The following is a 24,833-nucleotide window of genomic DNA, read 5'->3' on the forward strand; positions in this document are numbered from 1 at the left end:
TACAGGTAAGAAAGTTGTTCTCATAGAGTTCCATTTTTACCATAATTCTGTTTAAAGAGTACAATTTTCACTGATAACCTACCCATACAATAATTGTTCTGTAAATAACTGTCTGTCAATCTGACTGTCCATGAGTGGGGATACAAAAATGAGGAAGTAAAATCTGTAGTTTTCACAAAATCCCCGGAGCTGTCAAAAGTCCGCCTGATGACGGGTTTTGCTGACAAATAAACTTGAATTTCACATTCCAGGTAGCACGGAGAACGAGTAAGCATAGTTAATTTACAAATACCACAGATACTGCAACAATACAAAGTGGGTTGAAAATCAGCAAAGTTACACTTTAAATGGTAAGAATATTTCGTAAAAGGTGCATTGAACTTTTTCAAGTCTGGACCAACTCAGGCTATACTCATAGCAATAGAATTATTAAGTGTACTTCATCGCTTTTAGCTACTCTTTCCAGTCCACCAGATTGAGTAGGTGTAGCTCTCCATGTTTAACCTACAGGCATCTAGCGACTCCATTATCAAGCCTGCCACTCTCATTAATAGCACACGCCAAAGGGATCCGAGAAACAACATGTGCTCATTTCAGCGAAACTAACCTCAGGGCAGCACCCATCCGATATCAATGGAGACTTCACTTTCATTGCAGCACATATGTGATTTCTGCTACCTTCTCAGACACAGACAAGAGCACCTGAACACCGTTCCACAATCAACACTGGCTCACATCCATGGGGCTCAAATCTAAATGACAGGGTTAAAAAAAATTATTTCATCAAGTGCTAAATGTAAGTAAAAATTGGCCTCGGCAAGTACACTTTAAAGGGGACCTATTACAAGATGTAAAATAAGTCTCTGGTGTCCCCAGAAAGTGTCTGTGAAGTTTCAGCTCAAAATACCCCACTGATTATTTATTATAGCTTTTCAAATTTGCCCCTATTTGATTGTGTGCAAAAACACACCGTTTTTGTGTGTGTCCCTTCAAATGCAAATGAGCTGCTGCTCCCAGCCTCCTTCCCAGAACAGGGCGGACCTTCAACAGCTCACGCTTCGGTTGCTCAAAAACAACAAAGCTGAAGAATCTCACGCAGCCAAAATGTCGATTGTCAGTAATGGTGTTCAGTCTACATGTTCGAACCGGAGTCGGACACTGATGGAGAGACTCACGAAGAAGTTACAACTTTAAGAATGCAACTGGATGTTTCTGAATAGTTAGTGGATAAATTTACGTAGTTGCTGTGGAGTTGATTCATTGACTAGCATGTGTCGTCATGTTAATCTTTTGTGCAAATCCATTTGCGCTATGAGTTTGAGGCTATGCTCTGTGGCTAACGGCTAATGCTACACTGTTGGAGAGATTTATAAAGAATGAAGTTGTGTTTATGAATTATACAGACTGCAAGTGTTTAAAAATGAAAATAGCAATGGCTCTTGTCTCTGTGAATACAGTAATAAACGATGGTAACTTTAACCACATTTAACAGTACATTAGCAACATCCTAACGAAACACTTAGAAAGACAATTTACAAATATCACTAAAAATATCATGATATCATGGATCATGTCAGTTATTATTGCTCCATCTGCCATTTTTCGCTATTGTCCTTGCTTGCTTACCTAGTCTGATGATTCAGCTGTGCACAGATCCAGACGTTAATACTGGCTAATTCCTTGAACATGAGCTGACATATGCAAATATTGGGGGCGTACACCCCGACTGTTACGTAACAGTCAGTGTTATGTTGAGATTCGCCTGTTCTTCGGAGGTCTTTTAAACAAATGAGATTTATATAAGAAGGAGGAAACAATGGAGTTTGAGACTCACTGTATGTCATTTCCATGTACTGAACTCTTGTTATTCAACTATGCCAAGGTAAATTCAATTTTTGATTCTAGGGCACCTTTAAGCCAATAACCAAAAAAAGGCAGATATATAAAAATTCTATACTATATTGCCTCAATAAATTAAAAATAATACACCGAAACCTATAATTAAATGTTATTGTTCCAATTGAATTTAGGTATCACATCACCATATGCAATTAAAACTGGATATTAATTTTGAGATTTCCAAAAGAATACATTTAACAGTGTTATGAACTTATTAGCGTTTTAAAAAATAACTTACAGTGAGTTTTTGCATAACAGCAAAGGCAATTTAAATGTAAAAATAGGGGAAATGAGCATGTACAACTAAATATCGTTTAGTTGTATAGTTTCGAATGACTCATGACACAAAATACAGATCATTCATTTTTCATTTTCATTTTTTATTTGCACAATAAAAAATGCTTCTCACTAAAATACACACACACACACAAAAAGTATACAAAAAATGGGTGTGGCAAAAAGTTACTTTTGGACAATGGTTCCAGTACAAATGGCCTGGCTTCATTGTGTAGCTATAGAAATGTACATATTGACTACAAATGGATAAATCCATAACTAAATAAGCATGTTAGTAATAATTACATTTACCCCCATCTCCACCTCACTGACCTCACTCCCTACTCTCCTTCTGTTGACTCCCTATACCACATTCATTATGAGTGAACACTAATTAGCACTCTGGACTCAGTGGAAGGAATATAAAACGAAGGTAAATATCACACTCCAGGAGGTGAGCCACCATTTCAGGTGCTTCCCTTTGCGTGGTACGGCTGCCCCTGTGGAGACTCAGTGCCGACTTGGGCATCCCAGCGTGAGTGTGCAGCGACCCCCCGGTGACCAGCAGCGTCATCTCCTCTGACTAATGCCCAATTAACCTTTCTCTCATCCACACAGTGCTCTTCTCTCCCTGTCTCTGCTTAATGTTTGCAGATGCAGGACGAAGAAGCACGAAAAAACCAGTCTGGCCACTCACACGATGTAGAAGTTACTCACGTTATTGGAACGCAGAGAGACCCTTCCCCCGCACCGGGCGCAGAACTTAGTCTGGCAGTAGGAGCACAGGTTTCCGCAGCCATCAGCAAACTTGGTCTTGTGGCAGATGCCACAGGTGGGGGCGTCATCCTTGTGTTGGCCCTGCTGCCTCTGTTGGGGGGGCTCCGGCCCAATCCGCCTCACCTGCTCTTTGTAGTTGGCAACTTGCTGGTGCAAACTAGGAGGGGAGATGGAGAAAAAGAAAGAGGACATGATCGACTGTGAGCATAATTTAGTTTCAAAATCAATAGTAGCCAATTTAAACATTTTCACCTAATAGCTTCCTAATTTTACCAGCAAATTTTAACCCAACAATCACTGAATTTTAATATTTTATCAGAAAAATTTACATTTTAATCCAATACTCCCTCACTTTTTAACATTTTATCGACAGTTTTAACGTTTTTACCAAATAACCCTCAAATTTTAACATTTTAACCCAAAAAAAATTAATGTTTTTGCCAAATAACCCCCCTCCCCAAATTTTACCAGCAAATTTAACATTTTTATTTAATAACCCCCCCCCCCACTTTTAACATTTTACCAACAGAAGATTTATTATTTTTTACCTAAAAACCCTGAAATTGACTTTTTTTTTTTAACTAGCCACCAACATTTTACCAGCAAATTTAACATTTTTATCTTATAAACCCCAATTTTTAACATTTGACCAAAAAAAACCTGTCAGATTTTATTAGCAAATTTTACCTAACCTAATAACCCCCATTTTAACATTTATCAGCAAATAATAATAATAATAATAATAAATAACCCTCCAATTTTGTTTACTGGTTTTCCTAATAAATTCCAATATTATGTTTTCAGATTAATGGTCGATAAGGGTTTTTCAATGACTAATTCTTAAACGTTTCTATTTGTCCCACAAGGCAACATTTGTTTGCTGGTTATGTTAAAACTGATCAATCTGACAGCAAGTTCAACATTTGATCTACTTTTTTTTTTTTAAATCACAGGACAGAACCAAATAAACATATAGCTCTGATGAAATCCCAAATCCAAATTTAAAGTATATGTTTACTGGAAGAGTAAGTTGCTAGTAGGCAGTTTTTTCATAAAGTGATTGAAAACTCCACCACCAAACCTCACATTTCCTTCACACTCCAGCTCTCTCAATCTTTCTTTCAGTCTAATGTTCTTTCCACCATGTAGGGTCATCTCAAGCATTCACTCACAGAATGCTTGCAGACTACATAAACGCCTTCCAAAAGAGATCATCTAAACAAAACAGTGACTAATAAACAAAATCAAGACCTTTTGACATGAAACATACAACACATATCCAGAAATTCCCCCTTTCTAAACAGCACAAAGGTCTCAAAGCATGAATCTATCCAGAGCTTTACTTACGCTAAAGGGGTCTTCCTCACAGACTCCTCTGCCATGACGATATCATATGACGTATATTAAAATAAGCAACCTACATAGAGAGTTAAAAGAATATGCTACCTACGGAAGGTGATGAATGTGCGACCAGCCATGCAGAACGTGCCCCAGAGAGAGACTAGATGATTTCAACACCTGCCCCCAGCCCTAACCTCGGTCTCCCTCCCCCTGTGCACCCCTACTGCTCTCCTGTTCCTCAACACCGGCACCAGCGAACACGTCCTGTGGGTCAAAGATAAACGTAAAAGACAAGCTCCAACACAGAAGCTACAAGGTGACTGCAAGATGTTGTGAAAAAGTTGTGCGAAACTGTATTAAAAACAGAAATATATACACTCTAAAAATGCTGGGTTAAAAACAACCCAAGTTGGGTTGAAAATGGACAAACCCAGCAGCTGGGTGAAATGTTTACCCAACCTGGGGTGCGTTTCCCAAACAGCGATGTAACTCTCTGCTGAACTACCATAGTACGATGCATTGTTGAACAAATCAGCTAGCTAGTCACGACTGTTTCCCGAAACCGTACTGTCGCAAACTTGACGTTCAACCACATTGGTGAATGACGTCACTCAGGTGGTGGAATAATAACTTCTTTAAATGAATCTGTTTGAGATGGAATTAATGATAGAATTTCTGCTATAAATTACGGACATGGCATTAGAGGACTAATTCTCATTTTCCTCAGTTATTTTGCTTTATTTCCAGATTAAATCAAATGCTTGTTCTGACGTACTAGAGCACGTACGCACATGCACACTCTCCAAAAACAGTGCTTTAAATCTCTTGACAAACTAAAATATATAAATTACATTTGTATATATTCGAAATAAAAGATATACATTGTACTTAATGTCAGCTTGCTTATTTTGCTCAAGATAAGGATTTATTAAGTCCACATGTCATAAAAACAAGATACTATGCTTCTAACCACAGCGCGAGAGCTGTCGTTCCAACCATTCAAGTTTGCGATGCAGTTTGCAAATGTTCGTTTGAACTGTGGTTTTGGGAAACAGCAAATCGTTGAACTATGTAAGTAATGACGGAACTTGCGATGTTAGTTGGCTAACGATGCTTTTGGGAAATGCACCCCTGCTGGGTAGTTTTATTTAACTCAACTATTTTTCAAAAATTACTGTATTGTTTGCTTAAAATGAACCCAAAGTATGTTGAAAATGAACATTTATTAATATGTTTAATAAATGAACATTCATTAATAAATTTAATGAATAATAATTAAACAATAAACATGTATTAAATGTTCACCTTTTGATTATTATTGTTGCCTCTAGTAATTATGTGTCTGATTTTTAATTTCCAACCTATTATGGGTTCATTTTAAACCAGCCATATAGTCATTTTTAAATAATAGTTAGGTTAAATAAAACTGTCCAGCATGTTGGGCAAACAATTAACCCAATATCTGGGTTTGTCCATTTTTTAACCCAACTTGGGTTGTTTTTAGCGCAGCATTTTTAGTGTACAGTAGTGCGCAAAAAAAAGAAACATATCTATAAATATCTATAAAATATTAATATAATAATTATATTAGAAATATAAAGGAAATATTTATAAAAAAGTATTATATATTATATTATACTATGTGCCAAAATACCAAAATTCCTTCCTGGTGAAACCTTTCTTGGATGAAATAAAGAGAGACACAATTGAGACAACCATTGACATATGAAAGTACAGAGTTATAAAGTGAAAGGTGAATAGCACAGCTCAGATAAGTTGGTGTTGAAGAAATTTGACAAGAAATGGTTGAATTCATTGCGAAACTTCTGATTTTTTTTTTATTAGACTCAGGGCAAAACTAAACCATTTGATACATTGTTGAAGTCTTTTCTTAAACTTTAAAGAAGACACATGTCAAATTACTGATGTGAAAAGCTATGAAGCAAAAGACTTAAGTAAAAGTCTCCATGAGCCATTTTATTTCTTTGCTAAAGGTGTAATTGTTAAAAGACTACATTATAATTCCAAATGGTTTAAAATGGGACGCAATCATAGAAATCTCCATTCAATATTAAGATGTAACATTCACTTTTCAAACTTTCAGACCACAATGACCTTTAGTTACAGTAGCTCCGATGAACAATGCAGCACAAAGTCAACGCTGAGATTAAATTGAGCAGCACTATTCTAAAAAAATCTTTCAGCACTTTATGAAAAACATGAGAAACAGAGACAAACATTGAGCTTGGCACTGTAAAAGAACATATGAAAGTGCTTTGTACTCTGAACAGGAAATGATATTCAGGAAAGCAGCCCAGGCTTGCCATAATTGAGACAGCACATAAAACAAAGACCCATAAGTGAAGCACAAGGTTATACGAAAGTGAACCACAGCTTTACTTTACTAGCACAAACCCCTCTTCCCCATCACAAATCATTTGCTTCTCTCTCTCTCTCTCTCTCCCTCTCATCCAGGAATAGAAGTAAACCTTTTGTGAAATGCAAATCAGGCAGAGAGTCTGCAAGAAACGGCGAGCAATTCACACAGGACTCCGGCATTAGCATAGAACTTGGTGTAATTAAGGTATGAGGAAGCTCTAATTAATGTGGTAAAGTGTGGGGACACGGAGGAGAGCTGGCTTGGAGATGCGGGAGGTGGGGCGCGTTTTTGCAATGTTCTCCCCTACTTCATGACAGCTGGTCTCAGTGGCTGCTGATGTCGTCGGGCGAGCACATGGAAACGTCCGTGATTAAACAGCTGTCAGCAGTCGCTCGTACTAACGCACACCATGACAGGAGCCACAACTGTAACTCATTGGCTATGTGCAGCGTTCCTGCGGAGGCATTGGTCGGGCCTACACGCTGGCCCATTTATCATGTCCGCTAGGCCCCATGGCTCCCTACATGGGCATAAATCCACCCTATCTATGCCAGGATATTGTGTGAAAGAAAAGATGAGGGACAGAGATGTAATGAAAGTACTGTTGAGGTTGAGTCAGTGTAAATTCAACATCATTCACAGCGAACACCGGGACAACCGTGCATTTACGAGGGAACAGCGCATGTTGGCAGCCTGTGATGGAGCCATAAATGCAGCTTACAAGCACTAGCAGCACCATTCATGTTTTTGAAAGGTCTCTTGTGCTCACCAAGGCTGAATTTATTTGATTAAAGGGGTAGTTCAATCAGAAATGAAAATTCTGTCATTAATTACTATCATTATTACTTAATTATTGTCATTAAGTACCCTCACGTCGTTCCAAACCTGTAAGACTTTCGGAACACAAATGAAGATCTTTTTGATGAAATCTGAGAGATTCCTGTCCCTCCATAGACAGCTACGCAACTGACACTTTGACGCTTCAAAAGGTTCATAAAGAGATCGTAAAACTAATCCAAATGAATTGAGTGCTTTAGTCCAAATTTTCTGAAGAGACTCGATCGCTTTATATGAACAGATTTAAAGGTGCAGTAGGTGATCTGGGAAATGCTAACGTTAGCCTGCTAGCATTGAAAGCATACGATCCAACTCTTCCCGCAAATCGCCGTCCAAAGCCACGCCTCCTTCAAAACACGAGGGCACACACACAAACACACACACACACACAGCTGCTCTCGGCAAAGCATCACAACAAAAATGAAGATCTTTTTGATGAAATCTGAAAGCTTTCTGTCCCTCCATAGAAAGCTACACAACTACCACTTCGGCACGTCCTAATATTGCTGAGTTAGATGCGTTCCTGGGTCAATATATTTTGTTGATCCTGGAACAACATTCTAGTCTGAAAATTTAGTCTTAACTCTATTCCTACCCCTAAACCTAACCCTACCCATAAGTTATCCCAAAAATCAGAGGGAAATGATAGATGAATAACACTGATGTAGAAGCACCAATTCATGATTTTAAGCCTAAACTTGACATAATCTGTAAACCTATCCCTCAAATCTGATTGGTTGATTTGAATGTTGTTCCAGGATCAACAAAAATGTTGACCCAGGAACATGTTGAACTCAGCAATATCAGGATATGCACCACTTCGACGCTTCAAAAAGCTCATAAAGTGATCGTAAAACTAATCCTTATGAATTGAGTGGTTTAGTCCAAATTTTCTGAAGAGACTCGATCGCTTTATGTGATGAACAGATTTAATTATAAATATAAATTTATAAAAAGTAAATATAATATAATAAGTATTAATATTATAATAAATAAATATTAATAACTATTATTACAATTTAAAATAATCATTTTCTATTTTAATGTTTTAAAATGTAATTTACTCTTGTGACGCAAAGCTGAATTTTCAGCATCATTACTCCAGTCTTCAGTGTCGCATTTTTATCATTGCTGAAAACAGTTGTGCTGTTTAATATTTTTGTGCAAACAACTTTAATAAGATTGTTTGTAATATTATTAGTCTTTACTTTTTTTAATGCATCCTTGCTGAATAAAAGTAGTAATTATATATAAAATATAACAATTTTTGCCTGTCAATAAACATGTACACTTGCACTACTGAACAGCATACATTTTGAGAACACGGATAGCTGTGGACAAACGTACATTATTATATTTAGCATGAAATACAAGGAAACCCCAAAGTAGAAAAACAGCTCTTCCTTCTCTTAACATTTTCTTGAATGACAAACAGGGCAGCTCTTTATGCTGCCAGGCATAAAGTGCCTATCGTAAGTACCTATGAGAAAGAAACGGTCTCATTACTCTTGATAAAAATGGGCTAAATTTAGCCTCCTAAATGAACGCAGCACTTTGACTCTATTGGTTCCATGAATTTAAAGGCTCCTTACGTTATGGCATCCGCTCATGTTTTGCATTAAACAGCTGTTTTTGCTTAATAAATCCAGCAATGGGTGACTTCCACTTCTCACAAGGGGACCAAAGTCACTGAGGCCAAACTAGAATGATTTATCTCATCAACTGGAGATCAATGTTTGAAAGTGAGCGGAAATCCATCAAAGTACACCATATGAAAGCATCAGGAACATAGTGAGAAAATCACTCCCTTCCAATTTAGAAATTAAGCCCCCCTTCCAGATAGAGGCAGCTCCATGCATGATTGATTTCTGCAGACAGACACCTTAAAATAAATGGGGTTCAAATGAACTGAATTATTTGGGGTTTTGATTTTGCTGTGCACAATCCCACTTTGAAAAACAGTCACCAAATTGGCAATGCTTCTGTCTGGCCCTGTGAGGGTTTACAAAGGGAAAGATCCATCGAGGGAGAAGACTAAAACAAATGTTACTCCATTTTCCTGGGAGTGACTCACTGAATATATTCTAAGAAGGTTTTGTCAAGTTTTAGGGATCCACTGGTATTGGAAATCTGAGATAAAGCAGTAATCTTTTTTATATTATGGCTGATAAACGATAAATGACCAATATACTGTATAATATTTTGTCTAAATTCCTTAAAAATAAAGACTAAAAACTAAAATCAAGCATTTCAAGCTACAAGTGAATAATGCATCACAACATCATAAAGTACAGTATGAAGAATGGATATTCATTTTGAGATTTGCCTTTTTTTTAGATTACATTTAACAGCATTATTTAAATGAGCATTAGATGATGGCAACATTTTCCAAACTAAAAAACAAAAATAATTCACCTTATCGACTGTCATACTGTGTTGGTTATACAGGGATGTACATATTATTAACAAAGTTTTTAAAAAGTCATTGTACACTGAAGAAAAAGTTAGAAAAAAAAGTTTGATTTAATTTTGTTCATTGGTCCCACATGAATCAATTAAGTTAAACAAACATAATTTGTTCCTGTAACTTCAACATCATGGATGAAGTCATTTTAAGTGACCCAATTAAGTAGACTCAAAGTGAAATTTGTACGGCATCCTGACATGATTCATGCTTTCAATTTCAGATATTTTAGTGGCACACAACCAAATTATAAGCATTACATTTGTACAAGCATTATCTAGCAATAGCACACATTAGCACCTTAAATGCTAAGCAGCAAAGCAGTGATAAAATTAGCTGAATCAGCCCACAGCCTAGACAAATGCTCCACTCTTCTCCACAGTGGTAACCCACTGTGATCTAAATTGTTCTAAAAATTCCAAACATAATTGAACATTAAACACTATTATACACTATCGATTCTCTCCCTTTTCTCATCTTGCTCAAAAATACATAAAATAACACTTAATTTCAACATTTACTCACTCATGATTGAGCCATGTGCAAAGCATGCTGGGAACTAACAAGACCGCCCAGTTTCAGTTAATACAACACAAATCATTCATGTAATCCCAACACTAATGGAATAAGCATAAAATGTATAGCAATTGTGTTGCTTTAGCTCATTTTAATTTGAACAAGCAGCCAAAATATTTTTTTTTAGTGTATAAAAATAAAAATCAAGCCATTTATTCAAATCATTATATAGCACAGCTCTTCACAGTTTCCTACCACTCTGTATCATACTGTTTAAATATCCGGTTTTGACAGTTATCCAGGTAATACCATGAACGCTCAAGGTCCGGCCTCAACGTGTCTGTTGGCTCTGGCTCTCCAGAACTGGCTCTAGTACAGTTTGCCATTATTTCTACTCAGTCAGGCACTGAGACTGAGGATGGGGGTTGCCATCCTCTGAGTGGCACCATATGGTACCATGAGCAGTGCCATGGCTGAGTCCTGCCTCCACCGGAACTTCCCCACTGTGGAGAGTGTTGACAGCGCTGCCCCCTGCTAACCCCACAGACCAGCCATGTGGCAAGGCTACGGTGCCGTTTCCCTCCCACATTCCCCCCTTTCAGCACTTTCTACAGCATTGTGTCTCGTTCTTTTTTCGTTTCATACGCTTGTAATGGTGAAAATGACCTGATGTGAATAGCTTTTCTCTACAACTAAAACACACACAATCATATATGAGTAAGAGCTCTCCTGTTCTACCTCACAGCTTTGAGTACTTGGCTGTGCTATTCTTAAGATCTTTCATATCTCACTTTTTCATGTTTAGATTTATTATTATGTTTCCTTGTTTTGTCTAAAAGAGAAAATTATCCAGTCCATTCAACTATGGTGATGTATGAACCATGGGTTGATTTTTAGTAAATTTAACATCTTTTTTTTTTTTTTTTTTCTTTGTGTTGGTCACATTACAGCTGTCTTAGAACCTACTTTAAATGTTTTTGCAACTCTTCAAATGTCTTTTATCTATCTATAGATTTTATTGTTTTGCCTTTATCCTAGACCCAGATTTCTTCTTACAATCTGAAAATCTGTCACAAATGAATGAATTATGAACTATGATCAATATCTATTGTGTACATTTTTTAACAGAAATTATAACTGTTCCTCAAACTAATTTCCTAGTACATGACCAACAATTTTGCCCCAATCAAATTTTATTAAAAGTTAGTGTACTTAGTTACCTTGGAAATGTGTCAGAGATAAAATGATACATGATGTACGTAATTTCCAAGAAAGCTATAATTTGGTTATAATATGCAAAAAGTGATAAAATATTATTTAAAAAAAAATAATAACTAAAATGCTTGCTATGAAATTAACCATATCAATACAAAAGATTCTGCCACTTTATTAAAAAAAGTTTAATGTAATTTCCACCACAGAAAACTATTACACACATTAGTATTATACTGTAGATTGAGATTATACTGTAAGAAATAGCACTGTGGTTTAAATGTTCAATATGTTAAGAAACATAACATATTGACAAAAAAATCTCCTGTCATGCATTTTATTTATATATATATAAATACTTTATATGACAAGACTTGCAAATTAAATTAAATACAAGAGTTAAATTTTTTAATCTTAGACTATGCAAATCCTCTAAAGCTATGATACGCACCACAAAGACACCTTGATATGAAAGCCAAATCACCAGCTCTTGAGCATCATGAAATATCAGTGCTCCCAATCACATGCCCAGTGGAGATACTAGATGGCACAGAACACAGAGAAGGTCACATGACAAAAATGATGAGCACACAGAGGAGTGTTGTGCATGTCACATGACCAGCCGCTGCCTCCCATAGGACAGGTAGAGAGAAGCAAGTGTACAGCGGTGTCCTCATTATGCCAAACTGGAGATGCAGCAGAGTGTCGGGGGAGAGATGTTACGTCCTCTCTGCGCTCTTAAGGATACAGTAACACTAAAGTCCAGTAAGCCAGTCCCAGCTAACTTCAATATTCTTTCATTCACACACTCGTCTTTTGCCTGTTTATTTTTTCACTTTTCTTTTTTTCTTTCCAAGGAAGTTTCCAATCCCCTTTACAGATTCCCTAATGGGGTTTCTTTCTAGCCCTTTGTAACTAAGAGCTTTTTGCTGTCAAGAGCCTCTACTGTGGGTGAGTGGAAATCTGCAGCTGTTACATGAATTCATCACTGTGATTTACATATTTAAAGGGATACGTTCACAATGAAAATTCTGTCATTATTACTCATTCTCATGTCAGTCCACACTCATAAGAATTCCTTTCTTGAACAATAAAAGAGAAATTTTGAAAGCCATGCAATTACAATGAATAAAGGCAGCACGAGATTACAGTCTTTAAAAAAAACACACAAAAGCACCATGGTCCATGTGCTCTGTGTTACATTAGTTTATTTTAGGTCATATTAATCACTCATGTTGTTGTTATTGTTGTTGTTCTATTTAAGTTTATTGCCATATATCAGCTTTATAAGCTCATGGCAGATACAGATTCAAAATTCAACTAACTAATTTTTTATATACATAATTCTATAAAAGGTTCTTTAATTGTCCTTGTGATAAAAATTTCTATTCATTGATAATCTTACAGAACAGCTGTGACCTGATCATCAGTGAGTGAACTCAATAACCGAATAAGTCTGATTCAATGATGATACACATCTGATGATACACTTTTTCAACTTACGGAACGAACGCGGCGCCAGTTTTGTTTTTTTCCGTAAGTAGAATAGGAAAGGTGCAGGACATACAGTGTAAGCGTTTTGAAGAATGCGGAAGCGGGAAGTACGTTCAAGGCGATATTTTGTGTTTATAAAGCATAAACGGTTGTATTTTTTTTTTTAAATGACCGATCATTTTGCTAGATAAGACCCTTATTCCTCGTCTGGTATTGTTTAAAACACTTTGAAGCTGCACTGAAACTGTAATTTTGACCTTCAACCGTCTGGAGGCCATTGAAGTCCACTATAAGGAGAATAATCCTGGAATGTTTTCATAAAAAACATAATTTCTTTTCGACTGACCAAAGAAAGACATGAACATCTTAGATGACATGGGGATGAGTAATTATCAGGAAAAGTTTATTTAAAAGTGGACTAATCCTTTAAATTCTAATTGTATGCACACAGCAACAAGTACAATTGTTTCAATTTTATTCTATTCAAAATTTCTCTTTTTATTTTCAACAGAATAAAGAAAGAGATACAGGTTTAGAATGACATGAGGCTAGATCAATGACAACAGAACCTTTTTGGATGGACTTCCCAAAAAACGTATATATTCAAATGTATCATTTTTCTTTATATAATTTTTTGCTAAATAACTTGCTCTTTTTCAGGATGCTTCGTTTCCAAGAACAACAGTGTAACTGGCCTGATCAGCAGCAGGCCTTTTCATCCACGGCCGAGCCAAGTGGAGGAGTTGTATAGTGCCACCAGGACAATAACATTTCCCAGAACCCCCTGGTGACGGCAGCAACTCTGTGCCGATTAGACGGCAGCCCTTTAATAATGAATGGAGCCGGGCTTCAAATTCACAAGCAAGAGACATAACACAAGAAAGTGAACTGAAAGGAATAAAGATGTGGTCATATTTTTCCAGGGGTTACAGTAATGCAATAATGAACATGAACTTGAGAGCTTGTACTCAACAAAGACAGAAAATAATAAGTGAGAATGGGAGATAGAAACAAATGTGTGAGCTTAGCAGGGTTTACTGAGGCATCTACTCAAGTGGCCACTCTCCTCTGTCAATAATCCAACTCATTAGTTTTTCCCCTTAAACAGCTTCTGTGACACTCGCATTAGCTTTGACCGGCTAGCGTTTCAGTTAACAAACCTCATGAAAACACTTAATAAACCTGTCGGCCTTTAAAGCCCCCTGGCAAAATAGAAACCCGTCGTTAATTAGGGTGGTACATGATATGATGATGATGTCTATTTTTACCCTGCTGTGAATTACCCATTTACAAACAGATTAGAGTGGGAGGAGGAAGGGAGGTGTGAGATGGAGGGATGTGGGGGAGAGAAGTGGGAAGAAAGAAACAGATGGAGAATATGTGCTGTAGCTGTAGCAGTGGAGCGGTGGATGCTGGGATCTCCTGATAAAGGTATCCATATGGCCTAACTGTGCATCTACAGGATCAACACAGCCCAGCGGAGGCTCAGCATTAAACACACACCAGGCAATAACATGATGAGGCTAAACACACACATATACATACACATGTAAACACAAGCTGTGCAAATACTCACAAATGTACATGCAGCACCAGTTGGCATGATAGGAAAATCAGGCAGCAGCCAGTTTGTGCAGAACCCATGCCAGCATACACAAACACACACACACTTGGAATATACAAAACCAGCAACGGCATATACACTGGATCATACTTTTAACATTTCCACATGAGCAAGAGCACGAATTACATACAACAGTTCAAATAAAAACAATAAATAGAGTTACTTACATGTACACAACAGCGCCAGTTACTATGTATATTTTGTTCCTCTGACAAACATAGTTGTAAACAAGTCAAATCAAAACTAACGTTTGCTCTGCGTTTTTGAGCAACACGCATCAGAGGCAATGCTGAACTAATACATTTTTTTGAACAAATTGGTTAAGTGAATGATTCAATGACTCGGTCATTAAAAAAAACACTTGATTCGGTCCTGATTGAATTAGTTCTGTTTGACTGAATGATTCAAATGACAGTCACGTTGCCACCTAATGGCGTAACGATGTAACCTGTAAAAAGAGTCAAATGCACAGTCTGCATAAGAAATGCCTCAAGAGCAAGAGGTATTACGTTAGTAATTAATGATATAAAAATGATAGCCTACATAAATCATGGCCACAAATTAATTTGTTCCCGTGACTTACTAATATATCAGTGCGTTTTACTAATTTGGCCACAATTTACTAAAACGAGTGAACAAATTAGTAAAACGTGGCCACTATTTACTAAAACGAGAGAATGAATTCTTAATTCGTGGCCACTTTATGTGGCTCCATAGGTTTATATACAATTTAAAAGTCATTTATGAAATTTAAGAAAATGGGTTTGCGAAGAGTGCACTTCTTATGTATATGGTATTTACCTACTAAAATATATAATTGCATAATGCAGTGGTTCTCAACTCCAGTCCTCGGGACCCACTGCTCTGCACATTTTGTATGTCTCTCTTACCTGACACACTCAGTTCAGGTCATGGAGTCTCTCCTAATGAGCTGATGATCTGAATCAGGTGCGTTAAATAAGGGATACATACAAAATGTGCAGAGCAGTGGGTCCCAAGGACTGGAGTTGAGAAACACTGGCATAATGTATTGTTTTTTACATTTCAAAATGTCATAGAGAATACACAAATTTCTATCATACACCTCAGTTTTCTTTTATTATAAGTTTCTAAATCATCCCAAAATCTGTATGGTCTCTCAGCCAATCAAATTCGAGAACAGGAACTAACTGTTGAAGGAAACAATCAAGAATATATTTTAAAGGTGCCCTAGAACTTTTTTTTAAAAGATGTAATATAAGTCTAAGGTGTCCCCTGAATGTGTCTGTGAAGTTTCAGCTCAAAATACCCCATAGATTTTTTTTAATTCATTTTTTTAACTGCCTATTTTGGGGCATAATTAGAAATGAGCCGATTCAGGGTGTGTGGCCCTTTAAATCTGGTGCTCCACGCCCCAAGAGCTCGCGCTTGCCTTAAACAACATAAAAAAAAGTTTAAACAGTTAATATAACACTCAAAATGGATCTTTACAAAGTGTTCGTCATGCAGCATGTCTAATCGCGTAAGTACAGTGTTTATTTTGATGTTTACATTGATTCTGAATGAGTTTGATAGTGCTCCGTGGCTAACGGCTAATGCTACACTGTTGGAGAGATTTATAAAGAATGAAGTTGTGTTTATGCATTATACAGACTGCAAGTGTTTAAAAATGAAAATAGCGATGGCTCTTGTCTCCGTGAATACAGTAAGAAACGATGGTAACTTTAACCACATTTAACAGTACATTAGCAACATGCTAACGAAACATTTAGAAAGACAATTTACAAATATCACTAAAAATATCATGTTATCATGAATAATGTCAGTTATTATTGCTTCATCTGCCATTTTTTGCTATTGTCCTTGCTTGCTTACCTAGTCTGTTGATTCAGCTCTGCACAGATCCAAACGTTGCCTTTGTCTAATGCCTTTCATAATGTTGGGAACATGTGATGGCATATGCAAATATTGGGGGCGTACACCCCGACTGTTACGTAACAGTCGGTGTTATGTTGAGATTCGCCTGTTCTTCTGAGGTCTTTTAAACAAATGAGATTTATATAAGAAGGAGGAAACAATGGAGTTTGAGACTCACTGTATGTCATTTCCATGTACTGATCTCTTGTTATTTAACAATGCCAAGGTAAATTCAATTTTTGATTCTAGGGCACCTTTAAACACATAATGATTTAACTTTACACAAAGTTAATTTTTACTTGCTATTCCAAAAACATGATTAACAGTAATCTTTAGCTACATATTTTTAATGTTTAAAATCCTAATTGTAAAGCCCAGATAACGCATTAGCATTATTTGTAATACTTGACTTTATTGTTCCATAAGACTGTAAACTCCATTCTGCTTCTTACTTTGCAAGTGTGCATTTATTGTCTCACTTTATCTTTGTTGTTCTTTATTATTTATTTGTTGTTTTTTGCTGTATCGCATCACTTAAGGTACATTGTGTCATTTGCATTTTCCTGTTCTGTCAGTTATTGCAATTGCTTAATTGCTTTGCTGACTTCATACCTGGCCAGTCATTTTAACAAAACGTCTATGCAGGCTTTCTTAATAAGCTTGCCGGTGATGCCAAATTAAGTTTGAACACAGCACCATAGGCCTGAGGCTATAATTTCCCTTATGCAGACTCCAAAAAACATAAGAGTATTTGAAAACGACAGAAGAAACACTAGAATGCATCTATATAAAGCCGTCAGTGCTTGTGAGCGCTCCCTGAGTGCTTGACAGACACCATGGTTACAGCCCTTAAGAACAACGCACTTCCTAGTGCCTCCACCCTGAGTCTGGTTGTCACCCAAGCCATCCCATGAGTCTGAGCTCTAACCCTGTGGAGCAGGAAAAGGACATTATGGACTAGAGAGCAAGTCTGTGAGCAGGCAAGAGGAGCCTCCAGGCCTCTCTAATGACATTTTCTCCTTTCAGCTGAGAGACACGTGAAGGAAGAGATGGGAGAGACGTCATCGCTGCTCCACTCTGACACTCAAATATGCTTCAAGACACACTAGTAAGCATCTAAAGTTCAAGTGGAGCAATATTTTGGGCCATTTTAGTTAGAGGTACAGATCAGCCTTGTATGTCTATATTCTCAATGTCCATTGTATGTCCTTTGCTTGATACATAAGCATTAAATTTATATGATTTTAGGCACATACAATGCTTTATTTTTTTAGGGTGCTAAGGCAAGCATCTCTATTAATAATCTTAGAGATTTGAATAAACCTTAAATTTCTGTGCATATCTTTCACATTGGTGCTACAGGCTTGAAGGACAAATCAAACTGAATTAAACTTCTTGAATGAAACTTTTGAGGAGAAGTGTACTATTGGTACTTTCTAAATTATCTGACTATTTTTGTTTTGTGGTCAATAAAAATGGGCAAAAAAGTTTGCATTAAAGGAAAGAACCTATTGCACTTTTTCCACTTTGTCCCATTCACCGACTGTGTATATACTGTATAAAGTTTTTGATAGGCAGTAACCTACAACCTGCATGAAAGTGACTGGGCAGTAGCGCACGAGTGATGTGTGAAAGTTAGAATGGACACTCTTCAATAGCAAAGCAGCTCAGGCTGACTGTAAATCTCTGACAGAATCCACTCTCAGATGGAGCAGTCCCATGTGGGTTGGTGAAAACAAGCAAGGAGAGAGAAAAGAGGGAAAAATGTCCATATGCCTATCTGCACGCACGGCAGCCATGTCATTAAAACAAAACACATCCATAAATAGACAGCCCACTCTCTTAATCCAAGACATGATGGTCCTTCTAAAACCCTCTGGAATCCACAACCCGGGCTGTGGATCTGATCGCCTCAAACATGCAGTCGGCTGAACACGTCAATGACGTTACTGTCTAATCAGGCCATGCATTTACTGCTTGTGCTGTTTTTACACAAATGCATGGATGCATAAACACACACACACACACATCTTCTCTCTGGGCGATTAAAAAAACCATTGATGCAAAAGGAACACAGAGCCACAGCTTTTTGGCCGGCTCAGGAGTAATACTGATGATGCTTGAGGAAAGTGACACTCTACCGTGGAAAACAGAGAGAACAGTGCCTACAGAACAGCCTGAAATGCACATTCCTCCACGGGAGTGCTGTGTAACTGAAGCTCCAGGTGTTGGTGCCACACTTCACTGACTGACTGTCTGACTGACTGACTAACTGAAGACTCTGCTAATTAAAAAAACATACGACCGACAGAAAAAGCAGACGCAGTAAAAAGATGACAGTTCACCACAGTTGTGGTGCTTAGTGTCTCTTTTTATTTTCAAATTAAATCTACACTTTACACATGACTTATTCTTGAGAAACGTCTGAGATAATGGAGATATTACTCTCTGCCTACATAAGCAACAATCAAATTTGTGATATTACATCATATTAAGCTACAATGTAAAAAATGACCGTGATTTTAACAGTAAAAGACTGTAAAAAAGCTGCGGTGAAAAACTGTTAATTGGTTTACACTAAGTTTCCGTACTATATGCGGTGAATAACTGTAATAGATCTAACCGTACATTTAATGTAATTTTACGGTAAAATACCATTAAATTCACAGTTTTTGGAAGTGAAAAATAACAATTAATTGTAAAAATCTACAGTGAAAAAACGTAAATTGACATTCCCACAATTCCCTGCGTGACACTTCACATTTGATATATTTTCGTTGAAATAACTGTTTCTTCTTAGTTTTTCTCATTTTTTTCTAATCAGTTATGTACATTAGGGTTTTATGTTACATCTAATGTTGTTAAATTAATGTTTATTGCATTTTTAAAATGTCATGTGTGTTACCATGATGGTGTTTAGTGTGTGTGTGAATGACACTGTGTGCACCTTCTATATATTAGTATTGTCCTTCTCAGCTTGTGGAAAAGCTGCTTGTGATGAACTTTGATTAATCATGTGACTCTCATCACCACTGTGTTTGGTGACTGTCAGTGTATTATAAAGGTACAAAACAGATATTAGTACTTCATTAGGTTGGGAAATTAACATTATATCAGTTAATGAAATACATTATTTTACCGTAAATTTAACAGATTTTTTTTTTTTACGTTGCTACCGTATTTTTTACGGTAAAGTCCTGGCAACCACAGCTGCCGTTTTTTTACCGTAAATTTTACTGGGATTTTTTTTTTTACAGTTTATAGCATGTACATCACTATACAACAATGCTGTATTTTTAACAAAACTATAATTTTGGAACATCCAAAATTATATAATTATTAAATTATTGTGGTAGCTGTGGTGTAAATAGATAGCACACTTGGTTTTGGATCCAACAATTATGGAATGCTATGTAGAGACATATCCATCAAATCTCAATTCCAGAAGCTCTCATTTAGAGGACAGACAATGGATGGAGGATAGACAATTTTAGCAACAAAATTACTAAGAGAAGTGGAGGTGTTGGGCAAAGAAAATGTCCCAGCATGCCTACACAAGCTACATGTTGGCATCTCCATGGGACAAATTCTCATCGGAGGGTTGGCGGTAATGATCATGACACATTGTTGATCTGGAAATATCAGGCAGACAGCAAAGGATGCTTCACTCACCGCTGCCTGCATCTCTCCAGTCATTTTAGGATCAATTAATCATCATCCTTACAATTTAATTATTGTTTTATTGACATATTAAATCATTTCCTGAATACAAAACATTATGTGCTACACAATTTAACAGTTCCAGTTGTTCCAGTTCATCCCGCCCAATGCCAGGAGCAGATCCAGTATGTCAGGAGAGTATTTGTTGGTGTCACATAACCTAAATCGCAGAAACGTGCCCTCTGACCCTGCTATGGGAAAGTTCTATACCCCGTGTTTGTGTGTAGTCGACTCGCAACATACTCCCCAACTGTGTTTCTGTGTTAAAAGGTCTTACTTCCCTCGCAGACCGATTATCCACCAAAACATTTGTGCCCTAAACAGCCTGAGTCGCTGACACAACGGTGCAAGGATGGGTGTATTATTGCAGTGCATAGTGAGGGGTCCCTGTCGGCTTGACTGCATATTTTTGTGAGTTGGTGAGGAAATGAGAGTGTGTGTGTGTGTGAGTGTGTGTCCTAGCACAGTTAACCAACTGGAGGAACAGATGGACTCCCCACTCTCCTTGTTGTGAAGAAACACAGCATTTACACATACACACACACATACACACACACACCTCAGAGCAGCATTCAACTCTAAACAGGATATGCTGACATGTTTATGTGGGCCTATTCATACATTTAATTAGAATACTCAAACAACATTTGTTTCAGAGCGCTCATTATCTGATGCATTGTATGAGTTTTTGATTAAACATGGGGGAAAAAAATAAAGTTTTGTCTCAAACAGATGCTTACTATCTATCAATCTATCAACCAATTAATCGATCTATCTATAAAATGTATCATTATGACACATTAAACATCAGGGAAAAAATAACATTTCGCTGCACTATCCAGGTAAGTTTTCATTATTATCTGGAAATTATTAACTATGATTTAACTTAAAAATTAAAAGGCACAAATTCTATGCAAAACAACGGCATACAGTGATTATAATTTTCATTCCATTTTAACCAATCACAAATCATTCACACAACAAACCATATTCTTCAATAAAATCTCATCAATGTTAGCGAGCTATACACAACGTTACCTTGGTGGTACATTTAAATCAGCAGAATTTACAACACCACAGAAAATTAACTACTCAAGTTTTTATTATTGAAAGCTAGCTTGCTTGCTAACTCAGCTAACATTATGCCAATGCAGTTCAGAGTTAAGCTGCATCATTCAGTTTAAACATCTCAATTTGAGTAGGTCACATAAAATGCACAGCAATCAAACCCACGACCACTCCAGCATCTGTATGCAGAGGTCTGCGAAAGACACGCTGTGTAACGCAGTCGGGCCACCGACTGAACAAGTGAGAGAGTAATTGAGTGGGAGCGGGAGAATTAGGAGCATGACTTTAGCACATGCCAACCCGTGAGCTCAAGCTCATCCTTCTGAGGCCTGCTGGTGGGTGAGAGCAAATGGATTCGGAAGGCTTGTTCTCCAGTGGGTGCTAATGTATGGACTAGGGCGCTATTAAAAGCCACTACTGCGTGATATGCCTGTGCATTTAATTATTTATCTATTCATGTATTCCTCCTCTTTTTAAAGGCTTTTTGTCAGTTCTTGTGTCTAAGCCAGAAGCACAGGCTAGAGGAGGAGTGGGGCTTAAAAGAATAAGATTACAATAAGAGCAACTCTCTGTTTGATCTTTTTTATAAGAATAGGCCTGACTCAAATACATCCCATCTTCTAAATCTCTTGCTCAACAACAACATTTCTAGGCCAGAAGTATCTGGTAGGTGTAACTGATCGAATACATTCTGCGTATGGTGCAATGATGATAATAACAATGATAAACAGCACAATTGCATTTTGGCTTAAGTCAATAAAATGCTGCAGGGATGACGTATTTTTGTAGGCCAATTAAAACGAGTTCACATTTTAGCACTTTCAGTTCCATTGTCCTGAAGTCAGTGGGTTTTTTTATTATTAAATGCCTGAAATAAGGTTGGTTAACACAAGCTCAAGATACGTTCATGTTTTATTCTAGGACATCAAATAGATCAGTAATACCCCTTTGCGATTTTTAAAAAACTTTTACTAGTCTAATAATTGGCTAAATGGGACTACAAAGGTTGCTGGGGACATAAAACATTACGCCGAACAGGAAAACTCATTTATTCACTAGTCATTTTTTTACAGCCTCAGTATGTTTATAATCAAACTGTTGCAAACTATTCTAACTCAAACTTTCAAGGAAGAAGTTTTTAAAACAGACTGAAAGAGTTGTCGGAAGCTTAAAGGGAAAGTTCACCCAGAAATTAAAATTCTGTCATCATTTACTCACCCTCAAGTTGTTCCAAAACTGTATGAATTTCTTTGTTCTGCTGAACACAAAGGAGGATATTTGGAAGAATGTCAGTAACCAAACAGATCACGCCCCCCATTGACTACCATACTATTTATTTTTCCAACTATGGTAGTAAATGGGGGGAATTTTCATTTTTGGGTGAACTATCCCTTTAATGGTTGTTGACGATGAAGTCATGTGGCAAATGGTGTAGTTTGTTTATAGCCTAGCTGTTTAGCTGTTCACTTCTGACCATTGTATTTAGGCTTTAAAATTCATAAAAGCTATGTTCATTTGTGAATATTATCAGAAACTTTTAGTTGGTCACAGTTTATTTTCTATAATAATCCAAAAGTCAATAAAAAATACTATTGGGTTTTTGTCAAAGGAACTAGCGTGATGCTAACTTCCGGGTTGGCCTACAAAAATACATAATCACTGCAGAGCTCTATTGGAGCAAGTTCTTGGTCAGGCTGATGACACCACAAGTGACCACATCCAGGGACTCCACACAGAAACAGATGTGCTTTGGCCAACTTGCCCCCTAATCCTAAGCCTTTCTGATCCTCGGACTCCTCCAGAGACCACAGAGAGCGAGTGTGAGAGAGATATACTCTATCTGTTGATATGAACCACACCGCAGTTCTTTTATTCTTCGGCTGAGAGAACCAGGGCAATACTGGTGTGCATAAATAATTTAACACAGCATAAATATTACTCTGTCAGCACTCTAAAGCACCACCACAGGTGCCAGGATTTGTTTTCTTGTTTTTGCAGGAAAAAATAATGCGACTCTGAGAAAGGTTTTGATTTACAACGCAGTGCCACCACTCTCAGCAACTTCATTGTGACCCCAGTGAGCAAGTTAAAAGAAAAGATTGAAAACATACAAAGCAGCCATTTAAAGTATTAAAGAATGTCACAACAACATGCACGATACGTCATTTTTAGACACACCTCTCCAACTTCATTCTTTACAAACCTACAGCTGCAAGAAAGTACCAGCACAGAACACTTCTTGAGGTAAAGCTTGACCTTTCATTCACTATCATGTATGACTCCTACATTTTGTCAAGGCTTCATTGTATGACATTTATAGAAACCACAGTCATACACTATCAATCAGAACATAACATGACAATGGCCACTACAATGTCTATCATTTGGCTATTTATTAACTGCAGGTAAACTTGATTGAGATGTTTACCTGATGTCGTTCTGCTGAGGTGGTTTCTTGTTCCCGACCAGGTTCACTGTTTTTGCTTGTATGGGCTTCTCCTCTCTGTACAAACACATTTTAGATAGTGACAGTAAATCTCTCAGAAATCTTAGCTCTTTTGTGTAAAATATATATTTTTTTTAACTTTAAATAACTTTTTCTAGTATTACCAACCTCTCCAAACATGAATCTTCTTCATGAAATGAAGTTTGAGTTAGACAAAATCTGCTTTTGTAAACAATTCTGCAATATTATTTTTAAAGGGATAGTTCACCCCAAAATGAGCATTCTGTCTGTGGAACACAAAAGAAGATAAATAAAAGAGGACAAAAATAAACACTGAGGCATTTTTTTCCTCTTTTATATTCCACAGAAGAAAGTAAGTCATACAGGTTTGTAATGGCATTTGTAAAAATGAATTTAAAAAAATCATTTTTGGGTGAACTGTCCCTTTAAGCTAGCACACAAAGTATTGTTGTGTTTCTGTTGTGAGGTCGACCTCTAGCTTCTGCTTCAGGACAAAAGTTTCTTTGAGAGTGAGGAACGCCATTCAAACGTCTCATAACACACACAGCAAATGAAAATCAGAGGTTGTTTATCAGTATGTGCAAAGAGACAGATTACGTGAAGGTCCGTTTCTTCTCTCTATAAGAAATACTGTGTGACTGAAACTGTATATCATTTCACCTGTGGCATTAACCATATAAAAACAATGCATTTATCTTGACGATTTTAGTGACAAAGATGTATACACAAAAGCTGAGAGATTAATTTGCATAACAATTTCCTATGAGAAATATAGAACAAGAAGTGGTTAAGTTATTGATTGTAGCTGCTCAGTGAACCAATCTGAGATGCATAAATCTGATTTCAAATCTTAAGGTGGCCA

The 24,833-nt window shown here is 37.0% G+C and overlaps 1 protein-coding gene across 23 annotated transcripts in view; it reads right to left on the bottom strand.

Annotated features, from left to right (window-relative positions):
- LOC125276953 (regulating synaptic membrane exocytosis protein 1-like) overlaps window positions 1-24,833 on the bottom strand; it is an 80,143-nt gene that overhangs the window by 53,563 nt on the left and 1,747 nt on the right. For all 23 annotated transcript variants that reach the window (XM_048204988.1, XM_048204987.1, XM_048204986.1 and 20 more), the window contains exons 2-3: window positions 23,933-24,007; window positions 2,893-3,109 (exon numbers count right to left, since the gene is read on the bottom strand). In XM_048204988.1, the coding sequence (XP_048060945.1) occupies window positions 2,893-3,109; window positions 23,933-24,007 (292 nt within the window). The remainder of the gene's footprint in view (window positions 1-2,892; window positions 3,110-23,932; window positions 24,008-24,833) is intronic.

Source organism: Megalobrama amblycephala, linkage group LG10 (assembly GCF_018812025.1).
Source record: "Megalobrama amblycephala isolate DHTTF-2021 linkage group LG10, ASM1881202v1, whole genome shotgun sequence".
In the NCBI taxonomy this organism is placed as follows: Eukaryota; Metazoa; Chordata; class Actinopteri; order Cypriniformes; family Xenocyprididae; genus Megalobrama; species Megalobrama amblycephala.